The sequence below is a fragment of the Miniopterus schreibersii genome, assembly GCF_964146895.1.
Source record: "Miniopterus schreibersii genome assembly, chromosome: 5".
NCBI lineage: Eukaryota > Metazoa > Chordata > Mammalia > Chiroptera > Miniopteridae > Miniopterus > Miniopterus schreibersii.
This window is the reverse complement of record NC_138106.1, coordinates 13,056,420-13,081,633: the sequence shown is the minus strand read 5'-3', so window position 1 is coordinate 13,081,633 and position 25,214 is coordinate 13,056,420. Positions and strand designations below refer to the sequence as shown.

General features: G+C 40.2%; 1 protein-coding gene across 2 annotated transcripts in view; it reads left to right on the top strand.

Moving 5' to 3' along the window:
* Positions 1-24,492: 24,492 nt before the first annotated feature.
* Positions 24,493-25,214, top strand: part of NCAM2 (neural cell adhesion molecule 2) — a 343,351-nt gene continuing 342,629 nt past the window's right edge. Inside the window, exon 1 of one of the 2 annotated variants that reach the window (XM_081138130.1) lies at positions 24,493-24,736. In XM_081138130.1, the coding sequence (XP_080994256.1) occupies positions 24,682-24,736 (55 nt within the window). In that variant the 5' untranslated portion in view covers positions 24,493-24,681. The remainder of the gene's footprint in view (positions 24,737-25,214) is intronic. The other variant, XM_081138131.1, reaches the window with a different exon arrangement.

Genomic DNA, 25,214 nt, shown 5'->3' with positions numbered 1-25,214 from the left:
GAGGCAAAGTGGGGTTTTCCATATGTTGAAAGAGAAAAGTCAGTTAAACATCTACCTGACAGGGCTAAATTTGCATGTGAATCAGGTACCTACAAATTACAGTTGTAAAATAAGCTCAAAGATAATAAAGAATAGAATCAAATGACTCAAAAGGGTATACTGTAGACATAGTTTTCCATTGGATGTAGTTATTCATTCCAGTGCACACTTTTTCATTGGAGTGCAAGTTATTTTTCTATAGTTTTCATGAATAGCAAGGCTTGATAAAAGTAGTAATTTCCAATTGAACACACATAGGTTTTCATCAAAACAACTGTTAATATATCATAAACTAAATTCTACCTTAAGTTTTAGGTCCAAAGTAGATATTCATTATTCCATATTTTTAATTAGTTTTTTTAATTAACAGAATTCAGAATAACAATGAGACCTGGAAAGTGCTCAAGGGAAGGCTTGTAAATAATATGCTATGACATCTTGATGTGTTCCAAATGAGTAACAGGTGGGACATGAGGAAATGATCCCCTTCGCCTACAGGGCATTCTGGGATAGCCTGGGCATCCAGGGATAAGGGGCTGGTCACTGCTAATCATAAGTAAACTCAATTGGATGTCAAAGAGTGGCCCCAAAGGAGCAAGATCTGAGGTCACAGTCCCCCAGACCTTGCAGGCAACGTGTACGGTAAGAAAATACAAAACTTGATGTTATGTGCACTTGTGGCTAAGCACATGCTCAATCCTGGAATATATTTTAGCAGCCAATTTTAACACTTCACTCTATTCTTTTAAAACAGGAAGCTTTTGTTGTTGTGGGGAGATTCCAGGGTTCAGGTGCCCAAGTAACACTATGCAACTGAAGGTGCAGAGAGTAAGAGTTGGTGATGGAGGTGGGAAGAGAGCAAAGGTAAAGCCAATGCTGACCTCAAATCTGTGCCTTCACAATGTCATATTTCTCTTTATTGGCAGCTATTCTATTCTAAGTGATATACATCTCAGCCATCTGGAGACTTTTAAAATACTGTATGCATGTTGTTTTTCATTCATTTTAAATTCTTGATACACAAAATTTTGTTTGGTTTAAAAATAATCCACATTACTCTGAAAATGTTTCATATGTTCTTGGTGTGTAAAAGAAAAGGAAAAGTTATGGATTGTGTAAATATAACTTCAACTCTCTTACACTGTTCAAAGAAAGTTTCTTATCAATGGGAATTATCAAGTCACTTCACTAATTGATGTCTGCTTGGCATGAAGCTGTTAGATCTTTTACTTAGACTGATGAGGGTTTAATACGGTCATTCGCCTGCCATGAACACCATCTATTAATTTTAGTATTATGTACAATGGAATTATAGTAAAGAATACAGTCGATAAAATCTTGCTTTGGCAATTTAATATCTGTGCGACTCTGGGCAAGGCATTTAACTTTTATAAGACTTAGATTCTTCATATGTAAAATGGGAAGTAAAACAGCACTTGCATGGAAGATGTTACTACTGAATGGGTAATTCACTCAAAGCACAAGAACTGTCACAAAGTTAAGGTCAAAAAAAGTTTGCTCTAAATATTATCATTTCATTTACTTGTTTCCTAAATCTAGTCTACTCCAGGCACTTTCAGGAGAAGCTACTATTGTAAACACTCTTATGAAAGGGCACTGAGTTTAATCTCTCTCTGTATGGCCATCCTGTTACACTTAGATAAATAGCTGATATGAAGTTTGACAACATTAAGATGTGAAAACATTTGAGCAGTAATTTGATGACCATAGATATGCAGTCTACTCACTATGACTAAAAACAGACACTCTGGAACAAAATGTTTCTTATAAACAACAACCACTAAAAGGAATGACAGAGGGAGTAAGCAATTTCCATTGCTACCCAGGTTTATGAAGAGAAAATTGACAAATTTCTGAAATCACTTCATTTCTAGTCTTTTAAAACACTGGTCTTTGTAGTGAAGCCTCTAAATCACCTAAGAGGAACCCAGGCCAGTCATCATCCCTCATTCTTTTTACAAGATGGTAAACGAGGACCTGCTCAACTGTCAGACGCAGAACATCTTCAGACGGGCACTTGTTTAGCACCGGCCTTTGCCATCCAAAGCTCCCGGGAAAGGGTAGAATAGAAAGGGAGGTTACACTGTGTTATCCAGTGTAAAACAATTTCCCAAATAAGCAGGAAGATCTTGGGTGTCACCACCGATTAATTTTCAAATGGCATTTTTGAGCTCTGTTGACCTGAAAGTATAATAACATGTCCTAGAGGCCCCACAAGACATGGAACCTCTGAGAACTACACAAAGTTCATGGCCATAGAACGACTCAAGGGTCTACAGAGACACTGTTAGCATGAATACGATTTGGGATTTAGCGTAATACAGCACCTTTGACAGATAGAATCCACTATATGTCTCATTTCCCATAAGATCTCGGTGCACAATTTTAGATAGTGGACTTTAACACTAAAAAACTTGAAGGTTTTTAAATCCGTAATCCTGTTTTTCATTGAAACCCACGCCAAGACTTTCTCACACAACAGATAAATACACTTCTGAATAATCCCTTAATCTTGGTTGACTTTCGTTACAAATGTTTTCATTTCTTCCATTAAATTTGTTCATTCTATGCACTTTGGTCTGTGATTTCAAATTTTATATTTTAAATAATCTCAACTGTTCTTAAAATTATCTGAGTCATTATTTTAAAACATTTCCCTTTTGTTTACTTATACGCAGATGCTCTTCAGATTTAGTCTGTTTTCTAGATGGCAGTCATAATTCATGACCACATACTTCTTAATAAAATGTTTTCATTTTTACATTACTTTGTGCAACCCACATGGTCTTTCTCTTTCCAGCCAATTCCCTTCATTTCTGTCCTGTGATCTGCCATGTGTTTTTTATAAAGTTAAATTTCTTTATTTTCTTAGTTTTGCTGTTAATATATCCCTTAATCCAAACATATCATAAAGAATTATGGTTTCATATATCTAAATCTGCTGCACTTTTTTTTTCTTTTGGACTCTATGCAGCTTAAACACAAACTAAGAGTTTCTTATTTCCATGAGAAACTAACATTAAAGAAACTTTTATAATTATTTCCATGTTTGTTTGTAAACCAAAGAAGCTAGAGCTCTTAGTATGTAATTTGTAATCATGTAAAGAAAGAGAAATTATATTAAGAAATACATAAATTTCATCTTTCACATTTAGAGCTTAGAATGCTTCATTTGTACAGAATTTTGTATATACAGTAAAGAATAATTTTAGTATACTCAATTTTGTTATTTCAGCTCTTACATTCTTTACTTTTTTCATCACCCTTTTTGATGTTCTCTAAACTAGTGACCTATATGTGAATATGTGTGTGTGTATATATATGTCTATATATATGTAGTGTTTTTACCCTTAAGTTAATTCATCAAAGTTACCCTGCTTCCTCCTATAGTTTTCATTCTACATATAAATGTGTATTTTATGTATATCATTCTGCATTTTTTAGATATGTCAAATGCCAACTCATAGTTTCAATCACTGGCTTCTAGGATGAAAGGCCTCTAATGAAACCCCAGAGATGACACATGTTTATGTTTGGGCCCATCATTTCAAGGTGGAAAAACGTTTCAGTAAAGTATATCAGATTCAATCATTAGTGTTGGGAGACTTGGGGCTTGTCTTTAATATTATCTAACAATTCTAAACATGTCTATGACGGAAAGCACAGGGAGACTAATATTCGATGTGGTTTCAAATTCCCATGAAAGCCACTAAATAACTCTATAACTGAAGTATCAACTTTTTCTAATAATTGCTCCAGACTGCATTTGGCATACTTTCATTATGTTTTTTGATTTGTTTCCATACATATGCATTCTTCTTCTGAATTAGAGTTGTGACATAGTGAGGCATAGGAAGAATTTTACAAAACTAGCATATGAACTTTCTTGTTGAAGGAGGTGGGACAAAAACGCTCACCAGTGAAGAAGGTCCTAATGTTGAAAATGATTTTAGGTGATACAAATAAATGTGTATGTGTGTATTTATATGTTTCTAGGCTAGGCACGGATACGTGGAACAGGCTGACAAATGTCAGGCTGGGAGTGTTGTGCTGGATAAAGGAAGGTGAAGGGATTAGCTAAAGACCATATATGCATAGCCCTTGGAAACAGACATTAGTGTGGGGAGGGCCAAGGGAGGAGGGTGGGGGCTGGGTGGGAGACATCTGCAACAGTTCCAACAATAAAAGAAAAAAAAGAAAAAAAGAAAAAGTAGGAAAGGTAAAAAATTAGGGCATGCTTATTAAAATAATTCTTATTATAGTCATTCTTCGTATTTGTAACTGCATCATGGAGCATGTCTCAAGGCTGTTAGGGTAAAATCACTGTCTTGGAAATACAGTGGACTTGTTCTCAATGATTTGCAAAATCATCGGAGAATTTTATCAATGTTGACATTTTTCAGAAAAAAAACTATATAAAATTATGTGTACGATGTCATATTTAGAAAATTTAAAACAGTTATTGAAAACAGCTTCATTTTAAGGAGTAATTAAATAAAATGGAAAATTATGCTAGGTTAATTTTAAATTGAAAATGCAAAGATATAATTAATTTTAAAATGAAGATTTTTATATTATTCATCCTTTTGTATTATATGTGTTCTGGCCACACTCCATTCTTTCTGATAAAGTAAATTTTACTAAATACTGAACATTGGAGTAATTGCTTATCAGTCAAAACAATTGGAAAGGAATGTAATCTAGTACATGAAGAGATGAATTAGCTATTTCTTGACAACCACTTTCATGTACGGATATTGGAAGGTATGAGAAAAACCACAAAAGTAATTAGAGAGATGAAGAGCTCATTTAGTTTCTATCTGCTTTCAGGGTATTAATGATAGCTTTCAAATAAGGCTTTTTTGTTGTTTCCCCAAGGACAGAAAAGCTGACTAAACTTTTCCAAGGTGGCAAAAAAAAAAAAAAGTCTTTGGGAAAGCCGGCCTCCTCTGGTTGTCCAGGCATCTCACAGACTTTCTGTGAGAATAAACACAGAAGCTCAAGTCCTCGTGGACTGCAGTGCCATACACTGAGCAGTCACTCAACCATCAGGTCATGTCCCCCCCGCTTTGCAGTCCAAGCACCCCAAGCACCGTCCTGTGCGAATGCCCAGAGTCCAGGAGCAGGGGCACAGCAGCTCGCCCCAGCCCAAGCACGGGGACCTGGGTCACCGCTCAGCCCGGCCGCTCGCTGAACGCACCGTCTCCCCTGGTGTGTGACACGCACGGCCTGTGTGCGCCAGGACAGACAACCGCCTCTTCAGGAGGGGTTCGCACGCACTTGGGCAAAGAGGTAGAACGCGCAAATATAATTTTCCAACAGGATTTTAAAAATAGAGTATTCTGAAAATGTTGAAAATGTGAAGATACTTCCTTTACTGCTCGATGCAGGAAGTTTGGGGATTTTTCTGTCTTTCTAAGTTTGCACAGTGGTTAATATGAGAGGAAGTTAATATATTTTAAAAACGAAAAGATATACTTTATACTTTATATTCTTGCTTCTTTATACATTATAATAAATAAATATAATTTGCAGTATAACTACTATAAGTGATTTTCTATATTCATTGCATACCCACTATGTGCTTAGATTTTCCCCCTAGATAATACTTAAGATGCCATTTTCCCCCTTTGGCTATATTTTCAACACTGCTGGCACCTAAGGGACATATTTATTCATCAAGTATTTAAATAAACTGAACCATATGCTGCCAACAGAAACCAGTAATCCTCTATCAGTTCTGTGACACGTTTTTGAGCAGTCACTTAATATTTTTGTAGATGAAATTTTAAATCCCAAACAAGTAATCTGAAAATGCCTATGAATTTTAATGAACATATGGGGAAAGGTGCTATGAGCTGAGGAAGGCATGCTCAGGTGCCACTCTGGCTGTGTGGGACCAAATGTGTGGCTTGCTGAGTCTCATATCCCAGGTTAGCTTTGCTTTGCTGCTGAAAGGGGGCAGAGCTCAAAGACTAATGCACAGGGCACAGGACAAAGGGGAACGCTTTGATGAGCTTCTGGGGTTTGTGTTTTGTTTTCATTTTCTCTTTAATAAAAAGCTTCAATACAATGTAAAGAGAAACTCCAGAATCCAGATGCATGTGAGTCATGGAGGGATGTAAGGAGCCAGGGCAGGCGGGGAGGGAGTAAGATGTAAGTGAACTGATATTACATAGAAACTCAGGATTTAAGTTAACAAAGAAAGTCTGCTGTAGAGTATAAGTGGATAAGTTAATTAATCTCTCTAATAAATTACAAAGACTTCTATTCCCTTTTTCCCCTACCACCAAGAAAAAATATAAATACAGGAGAGATTTGGGGGGGACAGGACATTTAAATCATATTTCTGTCATATAATATCTTCTTTAGTATATCAATGACTTTAATACAATCAACCTATCTCTATCTATCTATATCTATCTACCTATCATCTATCTATCATCTATCATCTATCTATCTATCATCTATCAATCTATCTATCATCTATCTATCTATCTATCTATCTATCTATCTATCTATCTATCTAATCTATCTATCATCATCATCTAGTACCTATCTATCTAAATCATCATCATTATCATCATCATCATCTCTTTTGGTAAAAGTTCAATACCTATGCTGGAGGAAAAAGTTATGAAGGTGAAGTTTATTTTCAATACAACCACAGTATTCATTTGGAGAAAACTTTAAAGGTATCTCATATTTATTCAAAGCCTACTAAGGAATATAGTATGCTAAGTGTTCCAGATAGATTATTTGGTACATTCTGACAGCATTTTTGAGATGTATAACATTTTTAGAATTGTATAAACAAGAAAAAAGAATAATAGCATCTAAGAAGTAAGGTCTCAATCATCTGGTTAGTGGTGAGTGGTGCCAGTATACATGATGATCCCTTTTTATTTACAAATATCATCCCACTGCCATTAGCCTAAAACAATAATAAAAATATAAAACTTCAAAATATTTGTAAAATGTCAAATTTTGTTAACAAAAAATTGGGACTTGTTTCTTGAAAATATATGTGTAAATATTTCCTAAGCAAATGATTCCAAGAGGACTGTACACATTTTTTATTCACTACCCATATTGATAGTGAGTGTATCATTTTTTAAAGTATTGTTTCTTCCAGATGGACAATAAAATGTCATACACACACACACACACACACACACACATATACACATATCTATACATATATATACAAATAAACATATATATGGTGGGGCAAAAGTAGGTTTACAGTTGTGAGTGTGCAAATCACAAAGTTTATTCTTGAATTGTTATTTATTAACTGTTGTATTATTTTCCATAGGAACAACTGTAATCCTACTTTTGCCCCACCCTGAAGTAACCAGAAGTAATGTCTTCACTTCTACATATTTTCTCTTACTCGATAATGCTTTAATTAGCTTTAAAATGTGGACATTTGAGAAATGAAAATATTGTAAACACAATGGACTTAATTTGTGACTTGGTACAATAGCTGATCTCTATTCCTTTCCTTACAGAAGGTTGTTTCATGAGTACTAGTGATGCTGAAGAAGGGGGGGTTGGCAGAAACTCACCACATTATAAGGAAAATGGTGGTATTAAGAGGAAGTTCTCAATAATTGAGATATGTTTTAGCAATAGACAGAAAGACCAGAATGGGAAATGGATTAATAAAAAGAATCATAATTATGTATTATAATTATTATAAAAGAGATATGCATTATAAGTATTTTAAACTATTTTATGCATTATAATTATTTTAAGTATTTTTGAAAGGTGTCTTCAAATAATGTAAGTTGAAAATCACTCACAAAATTAATTTTTCAATAAGGATTTAACAACAGTAATTATAACTTAGGAATTTGAAAGAATGATTTCCAAAAGAGGTTCTGAGAGTCTCATATCTGGATTAGTTGTAAAAAAAACAAAAACAGTTTGCTTTTTTTACTCCACCACTATGAAACACAGTATTCATTTGTTCTTTTAGAGTACACCAAACACACACACCCCCCACAAAACGGAAGGGCTTTAGGCATTCATGGCAAATATAATATTATTTTTATGTGATATTATTTTATATAGAGTTATTATTTTTTTAACCCTCACCCAAGGATATTTTTTCCATTGCTTTTCAGAGAGTGGAAGATAGAGAGAGAAACATCGATGTGAGAGAGACACATCGATTGGTTGCCCGCCACACGCACCAGCACCCCAAGCGGGTCGAGGGACAAGCCTGCACCCGAGAGGTACGTGCCCTTGGCCGGAATCAAACTCAGGACCCTTCAGTCTCCGGCCAATGCTCTAACCACTGAGCCAAACAGGCCAGGGCTATATAGACTTATTTTAAAAGCTAAAATCAGTAAGCGTTTTGAAAAGCTGTAAAAGGGAATTTAGAAATTGTCTGTTGCTCCAAGGCTGAAGCTCCGAATAGCTGAGCTGTAGCCAGCAAGCAGCAACCCAAACTCAGGCCCTCCCTGCACTCTCCTGGGTGGGCGTTTCCCAGAGGCTGTGTCACTAACTATGAATATAGTGAAATGCTGCAATCTCTGCTTTGTTATCACCAAAGGCCCTGCCAAAAAGCGAATGCCTTAGTGCTGGGTATTGTTTTTCACATGCATTTGTTTTAGAGGGAAAAAATAATATTTGCGAAATGAGGTGGAAGTGGAAAGAGGGCTTAGAGGGGGGCTTCACCGCCTCTGAAACAACAGAGCAAAGTGATAGCTGGGAATACTGCAAACCCACGTGTTCTTACAGGGGGGCAGGGACATAGACCAGGCCGTCCACACCCACCGGGCTTCCATTCCTAAAGGAGTTTATACGACCCGTTCCATTCCATTCTCTCAGTCCAGACCCCAAGCATTTTTAGAATTTGCTCATATCTTTCCATTCTATTAGAAATGTTCAAAGCAATTTTTAAAATTATAGTGTTAAACTGCGACAATCTATTTGACAGTGTATATTTTTTATAAATCTCAGTAAGTTAAGCTGTTGGTGGCCTTCTTCCATTGCTAGGTTGTTGCTGACTCTGAATAGTCAGTCCACCGCCTACAGAAGGTAACAATGGTGTCACTATAGCTCCTGAGAAAAGGGTTAGATAACTTGGGCTCCCTCTGGTGTCTGCCTGGTCCCTTTGGAAGTAACTAAAAGGGATAGAAAAAATGTTCAGAGTTTTAAAATATCAACTTCTGTAATAAAACCATCATGAAAATAGCACGAATAACTTAAATTTTTATAGTGCCTCCCATAAGAATTGAGAATGACTTTCAAATTAAGTTGAAACAAGAAAACGGGCATTCTTATGATAAACATTTAATATCCAGTGACTGTTGATGACTGGAAATGATAATGTCAGACAGATGTAATTTAGGAAGGATCCACAGAACTTTTACCATTCAAATCTCAAAACTGTAGAAACAGGCTGATCATTGCTAAAAGAGTCAGTGCTTAAAGTGGTATTTAATAAGTGAGCTCATTATCAAATATATTAAATTAGAACTATCTGAAAAAAAGCCACACTATGTTTAATCACTGATGTTTGTGCCAAAAGAGGCCTCCATTTGAGGATAGAGAAAATTTCAGAAAATGCTATAAATTTTCACAAGTTTTACAGTTTTATAGACTCTATAGAAGCTCTAATGTTATTTCAGGAAGGTAACAAAGAGAAGAGGTGACAGTTTATAATTATATGGGAGACACTCTATGTCCTAATGTACCTTGTTAATTTCATTAAAATTTGTGGTGTAAATGAGTACATTAAAACCCACTCAACTTTGTTATATTAATATTGTGTAATTAGTTCTGAACATTTCAGCAAGATTTGAAATCACAAGCCTTAGACATAAAAACACATTTTAGTTAATTTTTAAAATATTTTTCTAGTGCCCAGTAGTAGAACATAAAGTTTCATTCCTTTCATTGTTTCTATAAAAATTTATTCCAACACATTTAACATTCGAGAGATGTTTATTATCTCAATTTACCATTTACACAGTGCTAGGACTCTGGTCCATATTTATTTAATATAAATTATATATATATTATTATGATCACATACTATATGTTTATATAAATTATGTGACTTTATACATTTTATCCATATTTACATAAATTATAAATATGAATTTTATACATCTATATCATATAAATCTAGCTACTGATATTTTCTCATGTGATTACCATCCATGTAGTACTATTTTAAAAGTGCATAACCAAAGTTGGATAAAATATGCAGGGAAGAGATATAATCTTCCTGATACAAATATAATTCTCTAGAATTAAATATAATTTTCTTGTAAGAATCAGGCCATCGTTAGTTTATGTAATAATCCAACACCAAAGTGGCAAGTAAGTAGAAAATAAAAATTATTAAAAATACAAACAAACAGGAATATTATGAATAGATGATGACTATTTCGAGTTTATCTAACCTACTCCGTGGTATTGCTGCCTCGGCATCCTTTCTGTTCAGCCAGCAGGCCTGCAGGGACATTCAACTGGCACCAGACCCCCAGGCACGCGCTGTCCTGGAGAGAAGCAAAGGTTAGGGGCCTGACCTGTGTTCCACAGCAGCCCTTGTTGTGATGAACGGTCCCTGCCTCCCACCATGTGCCCCTTAAGTCCCCCTTAGGTAAGAGCCCCGTGGAACTTGTCAAACCCTGCTCTTTGGGATTGACTTGACCGATCTGGGCTTAGCCTGGGAGCCCCAAAGTGCACGCCACCCACTGACTGCACTAAAGCCGTGTGCTCCATGTGTATTTGTGAGTCCATACCTTTCAGTAACATTCCTCAAGTATGTCACATGGCGCGGGGTGACTCACTGTGTCGCCACATCAAACACGTAGGAAACCTTCCTGAGAGAGGACGCACATCTACAGAACATGTTTGATCAAACAGAAGTAATTCGCAAGTCCTCTAAGACTAGGAGAAACTCGAAATTCCAAAACCGAAACGAAAACATGAAATAGGATCTGAACGTGAGCCAACCCTTGTAAAATGTGGCTGGCCAAACAGAGATCAAAAGCTCCTTTGTAGCTCATTGTTGTCTTTAAGAAGCCCTTCTGAAAAACAGGAGGGAGAACCTCCTTTCCCTTTGAGAATATAATGCATTATTTATGAAAAAAATACAGGTTTCCCTTGGTAAGGTGCATTTGCATCTTAGGTCAACTAGTGAGAAAATCATCTCCAGATTCTCTTGTGAGCAGAATCGAGCTGAGTCTCTATTTGACTAGGCCCCTTCCTGCGGCTCCAGCCACCGCCTGTCTCTAGGAATAGCAGCGCCTGCAGAACCATGAGAGGCTCTTTTTAGCATCAGGATGAAGTCTGAGGTGCTCTGTTTGACAGGGAGATTATACTGAGCCGTGTGAAAAAAAAGAGAGAATTTCAGAAGGAGGGTGAACCTAGGCCGTGAAGCAATCTTTTTAGAAGCCTAGTCTAAAAGCTTTCCCCTTTTATGGTAAAAGGAACTACTCTGTTGGAGAGAGTGGCAGACTCTAATCCCTCATCCCCACACCTTCTTTCATTCATTTGAAATCTACACGATGCTGCAGCAAACAACTTTATACCCAGACTTGAGTTTTGCATGTTTTTAGACTAGAGAAGTTATATAGGGCATTGGGGTCTCAGGGGAGAAATGAGAAGGAAAGGTAATTTATTCATCTTTCCTGGACCATACATACATTCTTTTGCTTCTACTCTCTAGGTTACCCCCCGAGTCAGCAGAGGGGAGCAAAGACAAAGACAGGAGACATCCACCGAACAGCACCCCTCCCTCGCGCAGGTGTCAGGGACAGGCACACACAGACAGAAATGGGTTTCCCTAACTATTAGCAAGAAACCACCATCGAACAGAAAGCAAAGGGCTTATTGTGCTCTAGGCCATCAAGATGTTGACATAAATATAGATATTATTTTTAATCCATTGAAAGAATATACATTATGAATTTTAAATACACCATATTTAGCTGTGCTGTTTTTAGGAGCTCTGTCACAATAATATTGCCTTGTATTTCTAGCTTAAATTTTTTGTATTTTTAAATTCTTTTTAGCCACAAAAAATAAAAAATAAAAAAAATGACTGCCTTTTATCAGACATAAACACATTTCAAAGTAGGAGTAACAATTTTTATATAAATTCTGACATGGCATTTTCTCTAAACTCAAGAAAAGAAAAAATGCAAAAAAAAATTAAAATAACGTAGGTTAAGTTCAATGAATCCTCAGGGATTAATCAAATAATGGCATTTCTGTAGAGAAGAGGGTATACATAACTCCGACACGTGGATAGTATAGAGTAAAAAATATAGGCATCACTGTATTCTAATTATTTTTACTTCAATGGGGCATAAGAAGTGACCCAGGAAGTTGTGTAAGGCAAATGAATGGTAAACTATAATGCATTTTTATTTCTAAGTAGATAACTCCTCTTCTCCATGCAATTCTAAAAAGTTATACTTATATACAATCCCAAGCTATAAAATCATGTTCAATTGTTTGTTTCAAAGTGTTACCTATAATCTAGCAATCAGCACAAGTCGTAGAGGACTGCTATCATCCATAATGAATAATACACAAGGAATAGCTTTCAGCGTGTATGATGGCCGAGATTTTAAAATTATATTATTTCATTCACATTGTGGGTTTATGAAAAAGAAAAAAAGAACAATTGGCCATCATAATATTATACTATAGATCCAAGTACTCTGCTCTGAATTCATTACCCAAAGATAGAATTGTTGAAATGCAGTTGTTAATGTTTCCAGTGCTACTATCCTTCTGATATTTCATATGTCAGAGTAATGGATCTAGAGAACCAAACCAATTATGAGGGTTGGATGGGCAATCAAAACCCCACAGAATAGAAATTGCTTCAAACAAGTGTTTAAAATAGCAAAAGAGAAAAGACAGGTGCATGGAAGTCACAACAGAATGCCAGGTTTTCCAACAAATAACAGAATGGTATCCAGTAACCAATAACCCATTACATTAATTTCTACACTAACAGGTTGGAGCTTAACCAGTATTGGTCTGACCTATCTCGTATTTAACAAAATATAAGTATGGAGAAAGGTAGTATTTTATTTTTAAGAGTGGTTTAGAAAATATTATTTTAAGCACCAAACTCTGTTTATGCCTGTGAAAGAAATACATGTTTCTTATTTGTTTTTGTTTGGGAGAGGTCAGGCACACAATACTGGCCTGACTCGGAGCATGCCACTTAATGTCTCTGGGCCTCAGCTTCCAGCTGGAGGGCTTGGGCTGGTCCTGCAGGAAGGCCTTGCAGCGAAAGGACCTTGTGATCCTCGGGCTTGCCCTTCGTGTGGCCTCACTGGCTGCGTGGTTCTAGAGGCCTGCTCGTGGCGCACGGCTTGCCTAGGGGACCGCATCTGCTTCATGAGCATCCAGCCGGCCTTTCAGAGGACACACCAGAACAGGACGGCGTGTGACCCATGCGCCTTCCACCTTCCATTTGCGCTTGACCCATTTCAGAGTTCACAGCTTTGCTCTTGTCTGTGATGGGCAAAAAATGCACCTGGGAGACTCATGGCATTTTCCTGTAGGACAGCATGACCCCAAGTATAGTGCCTCCTTCGCTAAGCTAGAATTTTCCCAATAATTCCTAGAGATAAAAAAAAATAATTGCACCGCATAAAGGCCTGTTTTCCTATAATTAAATTGATTTCCGTAAATTGTTATTCAACACTTAGTGAGAATCCAACTGTGCGCCAGGTGCTGTTGAAACACAAAGTTAGTTACACTCCCCACCCAGGGACATAATTAGGATCCAAATTAGACAGGTAGATCAAGGCTGCACAAGCACTGACAGCTTTCCGGGACACAGTGGTCATCTCCGGGAGGGCAGGAAGCCTTCCGGTGATGGTCCCTGGGATCCCAGCTTCTGTCACTGCTATCAGGTCAAGTGTATCTTGAATGCAGCTGCCTTTTAAAGGGGCTAGAACTTAAACAGTATTAATAACACATTCTCTGGCCATTTGCAAGATGCCTTTACCAACTGAAAACAGGGTAATGCAGTGGTACACTCCAGCATAATTTATGTCAGCGCCTCCTTAATTGTGTTTGCAGTATTTGCAAGGAAGCATTCCGTCTGGGTACGCACTCATCTTCCTGAAGATCAGTAATTTGGCTCATGAACACTTCAGAAAACTACTCGAAATGTTGCAAGAAGAAAATTTCATACACTCAACCCTGCAAAGTATAAATAGGTGCTTTTTTCATTCTTTTCCCCCCAGAATATTTTAAGAAATTCCTCTAAGCATTTTGTGCTTTTAAGTTGTTTGTAAGAGTGCCATTTTTGGTAAAGAAAGAGACAGTGATTTTATTTTCTTTAGTGCATACAATCGATTATACCATACACATAAAAATATAACTGTTTCGACTTAAGGTAAACTAAATATATGCTAACATACTTAGAGGTTATAGATATATTCAACATGCATAATACTTAAATTACTAATATGACATATGTAAAAAGATGTATTGTTATCAGTGTTTACTCAACAGCACATTGGGTATTATTTTATATTTGTACATTATTTATTTTTATTCTTTCTAAGTGTTGAAAACAATAAAATAAGTTTCTAAAATTAGGAATATTATATAATTTTATGCAAATATCTATATCTTGTTTATGTCATAGTTAATGTTTCAAAACTTATCAGAGATAGACTAATATTGTGAATATTTTTAGTGTTAAGTTATCCATCTAGAATTTGTGTTAATAAAATTGATGGTTTTCTCATTTAGGTCATCTAAATCTATTAAAATTGTACTCTGTGAGGATAATTCTGTGGTTTTTCCACATTTCTTTTTCAAAACATCTTTGCCTTCCTAAGAGCCTTTAATAAAAGGCTTATACATGCATTACATTTAAATGAGATGTTTATGGCTGATTTAAGTACCCGCCTTTGCCGTCATAGACACTCCAATCATTAGTGACTGTGTGATCATGTCCAGTTGCTAGAGTTTTTTCCCTCTAGCTTTCTCATCTATAAAATGAAAATACTGATGTTTCATATAGTTTCTGTGAGAAATAAACTGGATGATTTGTATAATAGGCTTAACTCAGTATGTACCACTTACTGGGTGTTTGAAATTTACCAAATTGTTAATAAATGTGGATATTAATGCATTCTGTAACTTTAGATATGATAACATACATTATATTATACTATGAAACATGAATATATTTAAGGGATATTTTTCTTCTAAAATTTTATTCTATGACTTTTTTCCCTCATGTTATTATAATCATAATGCTAAGAGTTTAGTCATTACAGGCAATTTGATTTTTCTTTTCTATACACATTTATTAAGCACCCATAATCAAGAAAGCAATTCTATATGTTACAAACAAACCAGAAAAGGGAGTCTATTGTAAAGAGCTGAGAGAATGATGCTTTCAGAACGACCTAACTGATTAAACCTGATTCAAGCTTCTATTCCCTCCCTTTGCATCGGTGCTTAAAAGGTTGATAATGGCCAATTATCCCTTATTTATTGGGCATCTATTTTGTTGATCAGACACATTTAGAAAAAAATATGAACTAGTTATTTGAGAATTTTAGCCAGTAAATCGTCAGCCTGTGATGATTTGGCTTCGTTTCACACTTTTAAATCAGTTCTGGCATTAGGAGCTATAGTCACTTTGGTAATTAGAAATGGAACCTGAATTAAGAAGATAGGAATCTATAAATATATAATAATGGCATCCGAGTCATCAATAAATAAAACTGTTCTTCAGAAATCATTGGAATAGAATTTAACTCTTAAAAAAAATCTTCACAGGCAATACTCTCACATTTCATTTAGGAAATAAATTATAGAATTATATAGTGATTAAGAAATTGATCTTGCATTTTTCCATTTTAAAGCATTCTGAAGCAGAAAAATTATTACTCTGGATTCAAGTCATGGTTTTGCTTTTGAAGCACAATGAAATTGGGCAGGTCATTTAATCTTTCTCAATGACAATTTTTTTTGGGGGGGGTAAATTTAGAGTCAGACTCATATGTGAAATCTAAAATTTCTCATCCCTTCAACTAATTGACTATAGAATGAAAATGATAATATTAGAGAACAAAATGTTTAATTTACCACTGTATATTTGGTTGTAAGTAAGGAAATTCAGGCATAAGAGGCTTATAAATTATGATTATTATGACTTTAGATTTCTGGTTAATCTATCGAATACGTTATTTGAGTAAATGGTGTTAGGACAAAAACATTCAGTTCGACAATTTGGCCTTTCTAATACTGAATGAACCTAACTTTACTATAATTAGGGGCTACTGTGACACTTTCTTGAGATACCACCTGTAATTTGAGGAAGATGTACTTAAAGGTCAAATTTTCTGAACATTGATTCTCTTTCTTGTATGAACAATGAATTTTGAAGTTACATTTTATGACCACTCTTTAATATTGTCATTTGCTAATTTCAGGGTCCATTAGGCATAATTATTCTTTTAATAAGAGCAATTGTAATAATTGTATTCAAATATCAGGCTTGGAAGTTGCCGTGGTCCTGGGTCCTCCCTATAGCATTTGCCATCCCCATTCTGCAACCGGTATTAGCATCACTCAGTACAAGATTCTTAAACACAGCTGCTCTATTTCAGAGATAAGTTAAAGAACAGTTCATCGGGAGTTTTAAGACAATGCTGCTTTAACTCTGATGGATTAAACAACTCTACAATTCATTTCAGAATGGCCCCAGCCCTTCAGCACAAATGCTAGAGCTACAGTTGCTAAGTTCACACTTCTGGGAGTTGATGTTGATGGCTACTCATTAGAATTATTATGGAAACAGTTATTATGAGAAAAATGAAGGAACTGAGCCCTAAACTGGGGTGGGATCCAGGCAGGGGGCAGTTACCAGGATAGCAGACATGAGGTCATTATGAAGTACCAGAAGACATGATTCGAAGTGGTAAGAAAGGGGTAGGGTCAACATTAAAGCTGGGAGAGTACAACATTGCCTTGCAAATCTAATATGCTGAAAGAAGTTGGGTGACCAAGACGTAACACCAAAAATGAAGTCTTTAAAAAATAAAGTCTTAAAAATAGGTTAACAACAAAACTGAGAGGAAGATAAAGAGATTTCCCAAATACTCCCTGCCCCATACATGCATAGCTTCCTTCATTATAAACATCACTCACCAGGATGGCCCATTTTTCATCAGGGACGAACCTACATTGACACATCACAATCACTCCAAGTCCGTATTTCACCTGAGGGCTCGCTCACTCTTGGTGTACATTCAGTGGGTTTGGAAAAATGTGTAAGGATATATAGATCCATCATCGTAATAGCATACAGATTATTTTCACTACCCTAAAATGCGTCTGCGCTCCGCCTGTTCATCTTCTTCCCTTCTCTGCCTGACAACCACTGATCTTTCAATAATCTCCATAGTTTTGCCTTTTTCAGGTTGTCATATCACTGGAGTCTTACAATGTGTATCTTTCTCAGATTAGCTTATTTCACTTAGTACCACACATTTAAGGTTCCTCCATGTCTTTTCACGGCTTGATAGCTCATTTCTTTTTAGTGCTGGGTAATATTCCACTGTCTGAATGTACCGTATCCACCTGCTGAAGGACGTCTTGGCTGCTTCCAAGTTTTGGCAGTTACGCACCAAGCTGCTATAAACATCTGCTTGCAGGTTTTTACGTGAACATAAATTTTCAACTCCTTTGGGTAAATACCAAGCAGTACACTTGCTGGATCATATGGTAAGAAGAGTAGGGTTTAGTTTTGTAAGAAACTGCCAACCTGTCTTCCAAAGTGGCTGTACTTTGGTATCTGTTCTTCAAAGCTGTGTTTCCCTCTTTGCTGCGCTGTGTCTACGTTATTCTCAAGCTTTCAATATGCTTTATTAAACACTCTGCTTGAGCTCTGAGGAATTAAGGCAGGTGTCTGTGTTGCAGGCTTCAAGGGAAGTGATACAGAAAGAAGGTACAGCCTTGGGTAGCCAGTTTATAAGATGGTAATAAGTAACCTCCAGGGAGTAGAGCGGAGGTGGAGTCGGGGTGAGAAACGAGTCCTGGGACTTGTGTGTGACACATGCCAGCGCTCCTCAGGCATCCCCAGATATCCCTGGTACCAAAAGCGCTGGGATATTTAGCCTGCTGTTTATTTGTGTGGATAGAGTGTAGAAATACAAGGGGAAGTTTGATGCTCGTGAACTAGAGAATTAAGACTCTTCGGTCACTGACAATTAAAGAGTTTTTCAACATCTTATCCTAATAAGTATAACCAGAATGTTTGGATCCCAGAGCAGGAAAATGAGGTTAAAGGGGTATAAAATCTTAAGGAGTCTTTCAGCATACCTTAGATTTGACAAATATGAATATCCACATACTTCTAGAATGGAATCATTCAATGGAAGGTGATTAAAGAAGACACCACAGAGTAGAAGCTCAGAAAATTCACATGCAAAATATGAAATAAAGATAAAATAAACAGGCAATGCTAATGTGAGTAGAGTATTCTTAGGTCCTCCTGATAAGAGAGTAAGTTATGCATTTTGGAAGACAATTTAGGCAATATGAATTCAGTACCTACAAATGGTCATATTTTTAACCAAGTTTAAATTTAAAATCTGGTGGCCTAGGGATGTAATCTAGACTATGTCAGAGCTCTGTGGACTAGGACATTCACATTGGAGCATTACTCATAATAAGAAAAAGTATAGAAAAACATTTAATGTCTTAGTATAGGAAATTGTGTATTAGGATGCAGTACATGTCATCAGATGAAGTCATTATATTTCTATTTGCAAACGTTAATTACAATGTAAAATATTAATTTCCAATATAAAATAAGGTAAAATATGCCAAGTAGTATTAACTGAAGCCCTATTAAGGAATACATACATACAAACATTCATATATACGTGTGTGTGTGTGTGTGTATATATATACGAAAGATTGGACAAAATGTGACAAAATCTTTAAGGGCAGGCTCTGTCTGGTTCATAGAGTATAGATATTCCTAAATTTTTCTTATGACCAGAATGCAGAAATTTGAGGTAGAAGATATTAATTTATAATAAAGTATAAACAGATATCTAGTTTCATTTGTCTAGTCTACTACTTTTCACATAGACTATCTTTTCATGTAAGTTTCTTCCAGGATAATAGGTGTTGGGTTCCTTGTTTTTAGTAAGGTTACTGAATCCAGTAACAGGTCTTAAGTACATGTTTATTTAAGTATGAGGACGAATGATTAAAAAATGGCTACAGTGAAAATATGTTATTTTCCTTAAAATGAGTGAGGATCATCTCGTGTAAATTCACATTAAAATAGAATAATGTGTATATTTGAATAATGTGCGTTGGTTGATTATTAGGTAGAATATTAATTGTTTGTGGATATGGAGTGGTACCAGTAGCCTGCCTATCACTAGTAGAATTGCATATCTCATTTGAAAATTAACAGAAACATAATTCTATTAAGCAAAGAACCCAATGATCCTTTGCAATAAGAGATTTTCGAATTTAATTGCTGATTATATTGCCTTGTAAAAATGCATTTAGTTAATGTACTCTTTCCTCTCAGACCTGCACCTGTATGGGATCACTTTCCAGACTTGAAGGGTCTGTTGTTATCTAGTATATAATAACTGTCTTCCATTTGATAGGATTTGTGCAGGCATCACCTTGGTCAATACTACCCATGGACAAAAATATGTTTTCTGAGTGCTGTGATCAATATTTGGGGAACCAGCATTTCACATCATGATCCTTGTCATATCAAATAGGTTCATGGCCAGCCACTGCTCGATTCCTTTTCCCCATCTCACTTTATCCCAAATATATTCTTAAAGTTGTGTCAATCACATTTTGTCAATGTGTTAAAGGTCTGTTACATTTTCTGCTGTCCATCATTATCTTTGCCAGGGATGTCTTGGTGAAGAAAAATATAATACCCCTTAGAGTTAAGAAAATATTATTCTGGTAAGTGGCAAATTATAGGCAGTTATTGCATAATTTCAGAGAGAAGTGAGCAGTTATTTGCCCAGAGGGAACATGAAGTAGCCATGAAGGAAAATGACCCCATGTATCTTGAAAGAAATTAAAAAGTAAGAATCTGTGACAATTAGGGTGCCTTGGTAGCATAAATCTCTCTCCTCTGTTTCTTAATTTCAAATACAGCAGCTTAAGAAAGTAAAGCATTTACACAAAAAGGTGTTAAAATCTAAATTTACCACTAAAGTAGCTACTGTCAGATGCTCATAAAGAGCCTGGTAAAACATCTAACGTGTCGTTGTATCAAGAAAGTTGAAATTATTTTCAAAGACATGATCATTAGAAAAAGTGGCATTGATGGAGGAGGGGATCATCTATTTCTACAGGTTTTAGCTATCTGCCTATACATACAGTGGATATTTTTCTTCTTCTTTGGTAATAAAAAAGTCAAAACAGGAAATTTTCTAGACAAGTAAATGCATAGGTATAATGATTTGTGACATTTTAAAAATATAAATGAACACAGAGAATGTCCCATTTCCTAATAGCATAATTTTAACACACATGAATTCTGTCAATGGGGAGACTAAACAAAAATAAGAGCAGAAATACACAAACAGAAATAATATTTAAATCCTGCCCACAGCAGAGCATTCATGCCTGGGACCTAAGTGTGGATTTTATGCCTGCATGCTTTTTGCAAGAACAGAGTGTAGATGGAACAGGCAGAGTCTCTCTGAGAAGATAATTTCCACACATAATGCACCTTATCATTTTATATCTCTCTGCTACTCCTTCATGTTCAATTTATTGATTCTTTTAAAACAAATTTATCTGCTTTCGTTTGACCATGCATCCAGTCCTGCTGGGATTTCTCACGACTCAGCTTTTCATAGATTCTGAGTTCTGTTCAACTTTCTCTTATTCTTATAAAGGAAGCAACTAAAGCTCCAATTCGGCCTCTGAAACCCTTCCTCAGGTAGTTGGAGGCTGCAAAGATTTGTCTTAAATGTAAATTATGAGTCACATAAAGGGGGGCTGATGCATTTCTTTACCTTTGCTATCCTACAGAGTGCATGTGGCTCAGTCATGTTCAGAGATTTGGCACATTTGGTGACAGTACTGTGCCTGCATAATGGGACCCATGCCTTAGGGGTGGGGAGGGTGACAGTGGGCAAGGGCGATTTTTCTACATGTCATCCTCACACCTTCAATCTGTTACAAAATAGACTAGATTAAGGCAAATGTCAGGCTGTATATCACTGCATCACTGCACAGGGGAGGGATGGGCTTCAGGGAGAGCCCTGGAGAGGCCCTTCCACCCTCGGCTGAGAAGCAGGTTCAGGTAAGTGTGGGGAGTGCCATCCTTTGAGTACGTGCACCCTGCTAGTCAGACCTCACAGCAGTATCAGTTTAGGCTAACTATGGAGAACACCCACGAGAGCCCCTCAGGTAATCTTCCTGTGGGCTTACAACTTTGCAATTAGGCCTTAAACCTGGGGATGGAGACAACCATTCTGGCCCTTCTTGTCCATGAATGTCTGGACTTGCATCATGAGAGGCTGTAAATAGCTTCTGTAGTATAACATGGTCATAGACCCCGCTTCCAACTCCATCCAACCTTTCTATTTTACAACCTGGACATCTTTCCAATGAGATTTGTCTCTGTTCTCCACACAAGCTGTGTGTGTTCGCACCCCAAGGCTTTGCTTAAGCTCCTCTGTCTTGCCCACATCTCTAATTTCTCCCCTTTCTTCAGAGCCTCCTCATGCCTTTCTTAATCTCCTGTTCAGAAATAACCCCCTCCTCTATGCCACAATGGCAGTCTGTTCTCACTTTGCTTATGACATTTTTATAGCCTGGTTTATATAACTGAATTTCATGTTCATTCCTGTTAGCAAACTGAGGACAGGATCAATAGCTGTATCTATCATCTTTGTGTATTCTTGAGGGCCACTTTGTCCATTCACCGTTCCCATACACACAGGTTCTCTCTCTCTCTCTCTCTCTCTCACACACACACACAGTTTATACACAGTGTCATGATACAGAGCTCTGCTCAGAAATTTCATTAATATCTGATGGATCCTTGCTACCCTCTCTCCTCCCTCCACTGTACCCTGATAAGATACAATGTCTAAATTACCTCAAAGGGTACCAGTCAGATTCTCCTCTGGCATAGTTCAAGCCATTGCCTGAGATGAAAGTAGTTTGACTTCCAACAATAAAGAGGAAAATGTTGTTATCAAGATTACGAGGGGTGTGTGTGTTTGTGTGTGTGTGTCATGGGCACTCGGCCACTCACGGTGTCACATTGAAAAATTGCAGGTTTTGTGGTGAAGAGGTTATTTGGCACAGCAGGTAGTGGCCTTTCAACGTTCTCCTGCCACTTTGGATGTGTGTGCGTGCGTGCACAGCGTTTCTTGATTCTCTAGCAAAATGAAAAACTGGTGAAAATAAAGGAGTCATTTGTCCTTCGCATCTATAAATTGCTGTGTCCGCCCTTCCCCGCAAAGAGCTGACTGTGAGCTCACTGAAACGCAGTTACTGCTTTCCAGAAAGAGGGAAGGGTCTGGGCAGGGAGCCTGGGCAAAGAACTCCCTAAACATACAGTCCAAATACACTACAACAAAATCAAGAGGGAGGGGGAGGTTTCCAGGCCTAGGCGCTGAGACTGTCTCTGGTGAGAGTTCAGCCAAGGGGACGCATGCAGAGCTGCCCTGGCCCCCACTCTCCCCATCCCCCACCCCAGGCGGCCAAGAAAGTGGATCTTCGCATACAGAAGACTGTGCTCCGTCGGGGAGCACACATCGCAGGGAGTATGTCCCCTATCCACGGCAGCTGGTTTCTCCTCCTACCCCCGCCCCCCTGGGGCAATGGGGCCTCCACTTCATCATCCAATCAGGGGTGCGAGCGCACGGGGCGGGGGGGAGGGGGGGGAGTGCTGGATGAGGGGACCGCCACCAGGGCCCCCCGGGGTTGGGGTGGGACAGCTGAGTGATGACGGGACCAGAAGGAGGGTGCAGAGGAAAGGACCCGTGGTCAGCGCCAGCCTGTGCTGTGACCGGCCGGCTGACAGGGCCCTGGGGACGGGGTGCCGCCTCTGGCTGGCTCCTGCGCGGTCGGCATCGAGCTGACAAACCCTCCCCTGCCCTTGCTGGGGAAACACCGACGTGCCCCAGCCGTGGGGAAAGGAGTCAGCTCCGCGCGCCCGCCAGGGGTTTATCACTTCCATTCACTGGCGCGCGCACACACGCACACAGATACGCGCGCACTCACACGCGCGCACTCACACACGCGCACACACATACGCGCGCACACTCACACGCGCGCACACACACGCGCACACACACAGATACGCGCACACACACACGCGCACACACACACACGCGCGCACAAACGCGCGCACACTCACACGCGCGCACACACACACGCACGCGCGCACACTCACACGCGCGCACACACACACGCGCGCACAAACACACGCGCGCACACACACGCGCGCAGGTGTGTCTATGCGGGAGGCGGCGGCCGGGGGAAGGACCCCGCGCAGCTCCAGCCCGTGCGTTTCCAGGGCCTCCCTCGTGGCCTCGCCCGCGGGGGCCTGGCCAGCGCCGTGCGCTCGGGACCGAGGGCAGAGCGCGCCGAGTGCGACTACGGGAGACTTTGGCTTCTCCAGGGACGCTGCTACCAGGGGCGGCCGAGCTTAACGCAGCCCCTCCTACATCCCCCCCCCCTCCCCGCAATCTCTCTCCCTGAAGGTACCTGCTCTCAACGACTGCGGGTGGACACGGATAGGAAACCCGGCACGTCTTCCCGCCTGCCCCTTAGAGCCCGAGGACGCTAGAGGCCAGCTGCCTCCCTCTGCCGCGGCGGGCCGGGAGCGTGGGAAAGGGGCAGCCGTGCTGGTCTGAGCCAGCAGGACCGGGGGCAGAGAGTCCTCGCCCCCGTCTCCCGCGCTCGCAGGAACGAGCGCTGCAGGATACACGCCCGCCCCCCGCAGCCCCGCAGCCCCCGCAGCCCATAAGCCGGGGCGCGCTAGGAGCGCGGGGCCGGGCGGCCGCCGGCAGCATCGGCAGCCACTCGGGCGAACGCGCCCAAAGCGCCGCGCGGCGCAGCCAGAGCTCGGGCCGCCCTCCCCGCTCGGCCCCGGCGGCCCGTCCACGCGCGGGGGCCCCGCAGGCTGAGCGCGCGCCCGCCGCTCGCGGGCCTGCTCCCCGCACCCGGGTCGCCGCGGCCCCTCTAGCCCGAGGCGCCGGGAAGCGAACCCGCGTCTCCGAGCTCGACTGCGGACGAATCCGGGGGCCGCGCGCCTCGCGACAGGGCCGGCGTGCGGCGCGGAGGGATACGCCTGGGCCGCGCCCCCGTCCCCGCCCGCCCCGCCCCCGCGCCCCCGCCCGCCCCCCGCCCCGCGCCGCCGCCGCGGCCGCGGCCGCCTTCCCGCCTGGATATAGTGCGGCAGGGAGCGCGGCGCAGTCACTTCGCGAGGAGGCGCGGGCGGCGGGCGGCGGGCGGCGGGCACCGGGCACCGGGCACCGGGCACCGGGCACCGGCAGCGGCCGCGGCGGCGGAAGGGTCGCTCTCCGGGGCTGGACTTGGTAACTTCGGAGTGTCCGCCGGTGTCACGTCCTGAACATGAGCCTCCTCCTCTCCTTCCACCTGCTCGGGTTGCTTGTCGGTAGCGGGCAAGGTAGGAGTGCGGTGCCGGGTCGCGTTGCCTCTCCCTCCCCGCACCCTTCCCGGGGGCCGAGGGGCTGGGGGACCGACACGCGGGAACTAAAGTTACGGTCGCGCCGGCGCTCGCTCCCTCGCAGCGGCCGCGAGCAGTCGCCTCCGTGGCTTAAATAAGAGAAAATGCAGAACTGGAGCGGGGCGTCCGTGAGCCGGGGGCTGGGACAAACTGCCTGGTTTTTCTGTTTGTTCCTCCCTTTCCCGGGATCCTGGCTTCTCTGGTCTCATGAACAAAAACGGGACGAGAAGCTGGTGCGTGTTCAGTCCCCGAGGCTGCGGGAGGAAGGGGGACGCGGGTGTTCCACGGAGCGGCGGAAACTATCGGCGTGCGGCTCGTTGGGGAAATGTGTGCTGTGTGCAAGAAATGCGATTCTGGGGCACCCCCGCCCCCTCTGCCAGGACCCCAGTTCCCGACCGGGAAGGGCACGATGCCGGCT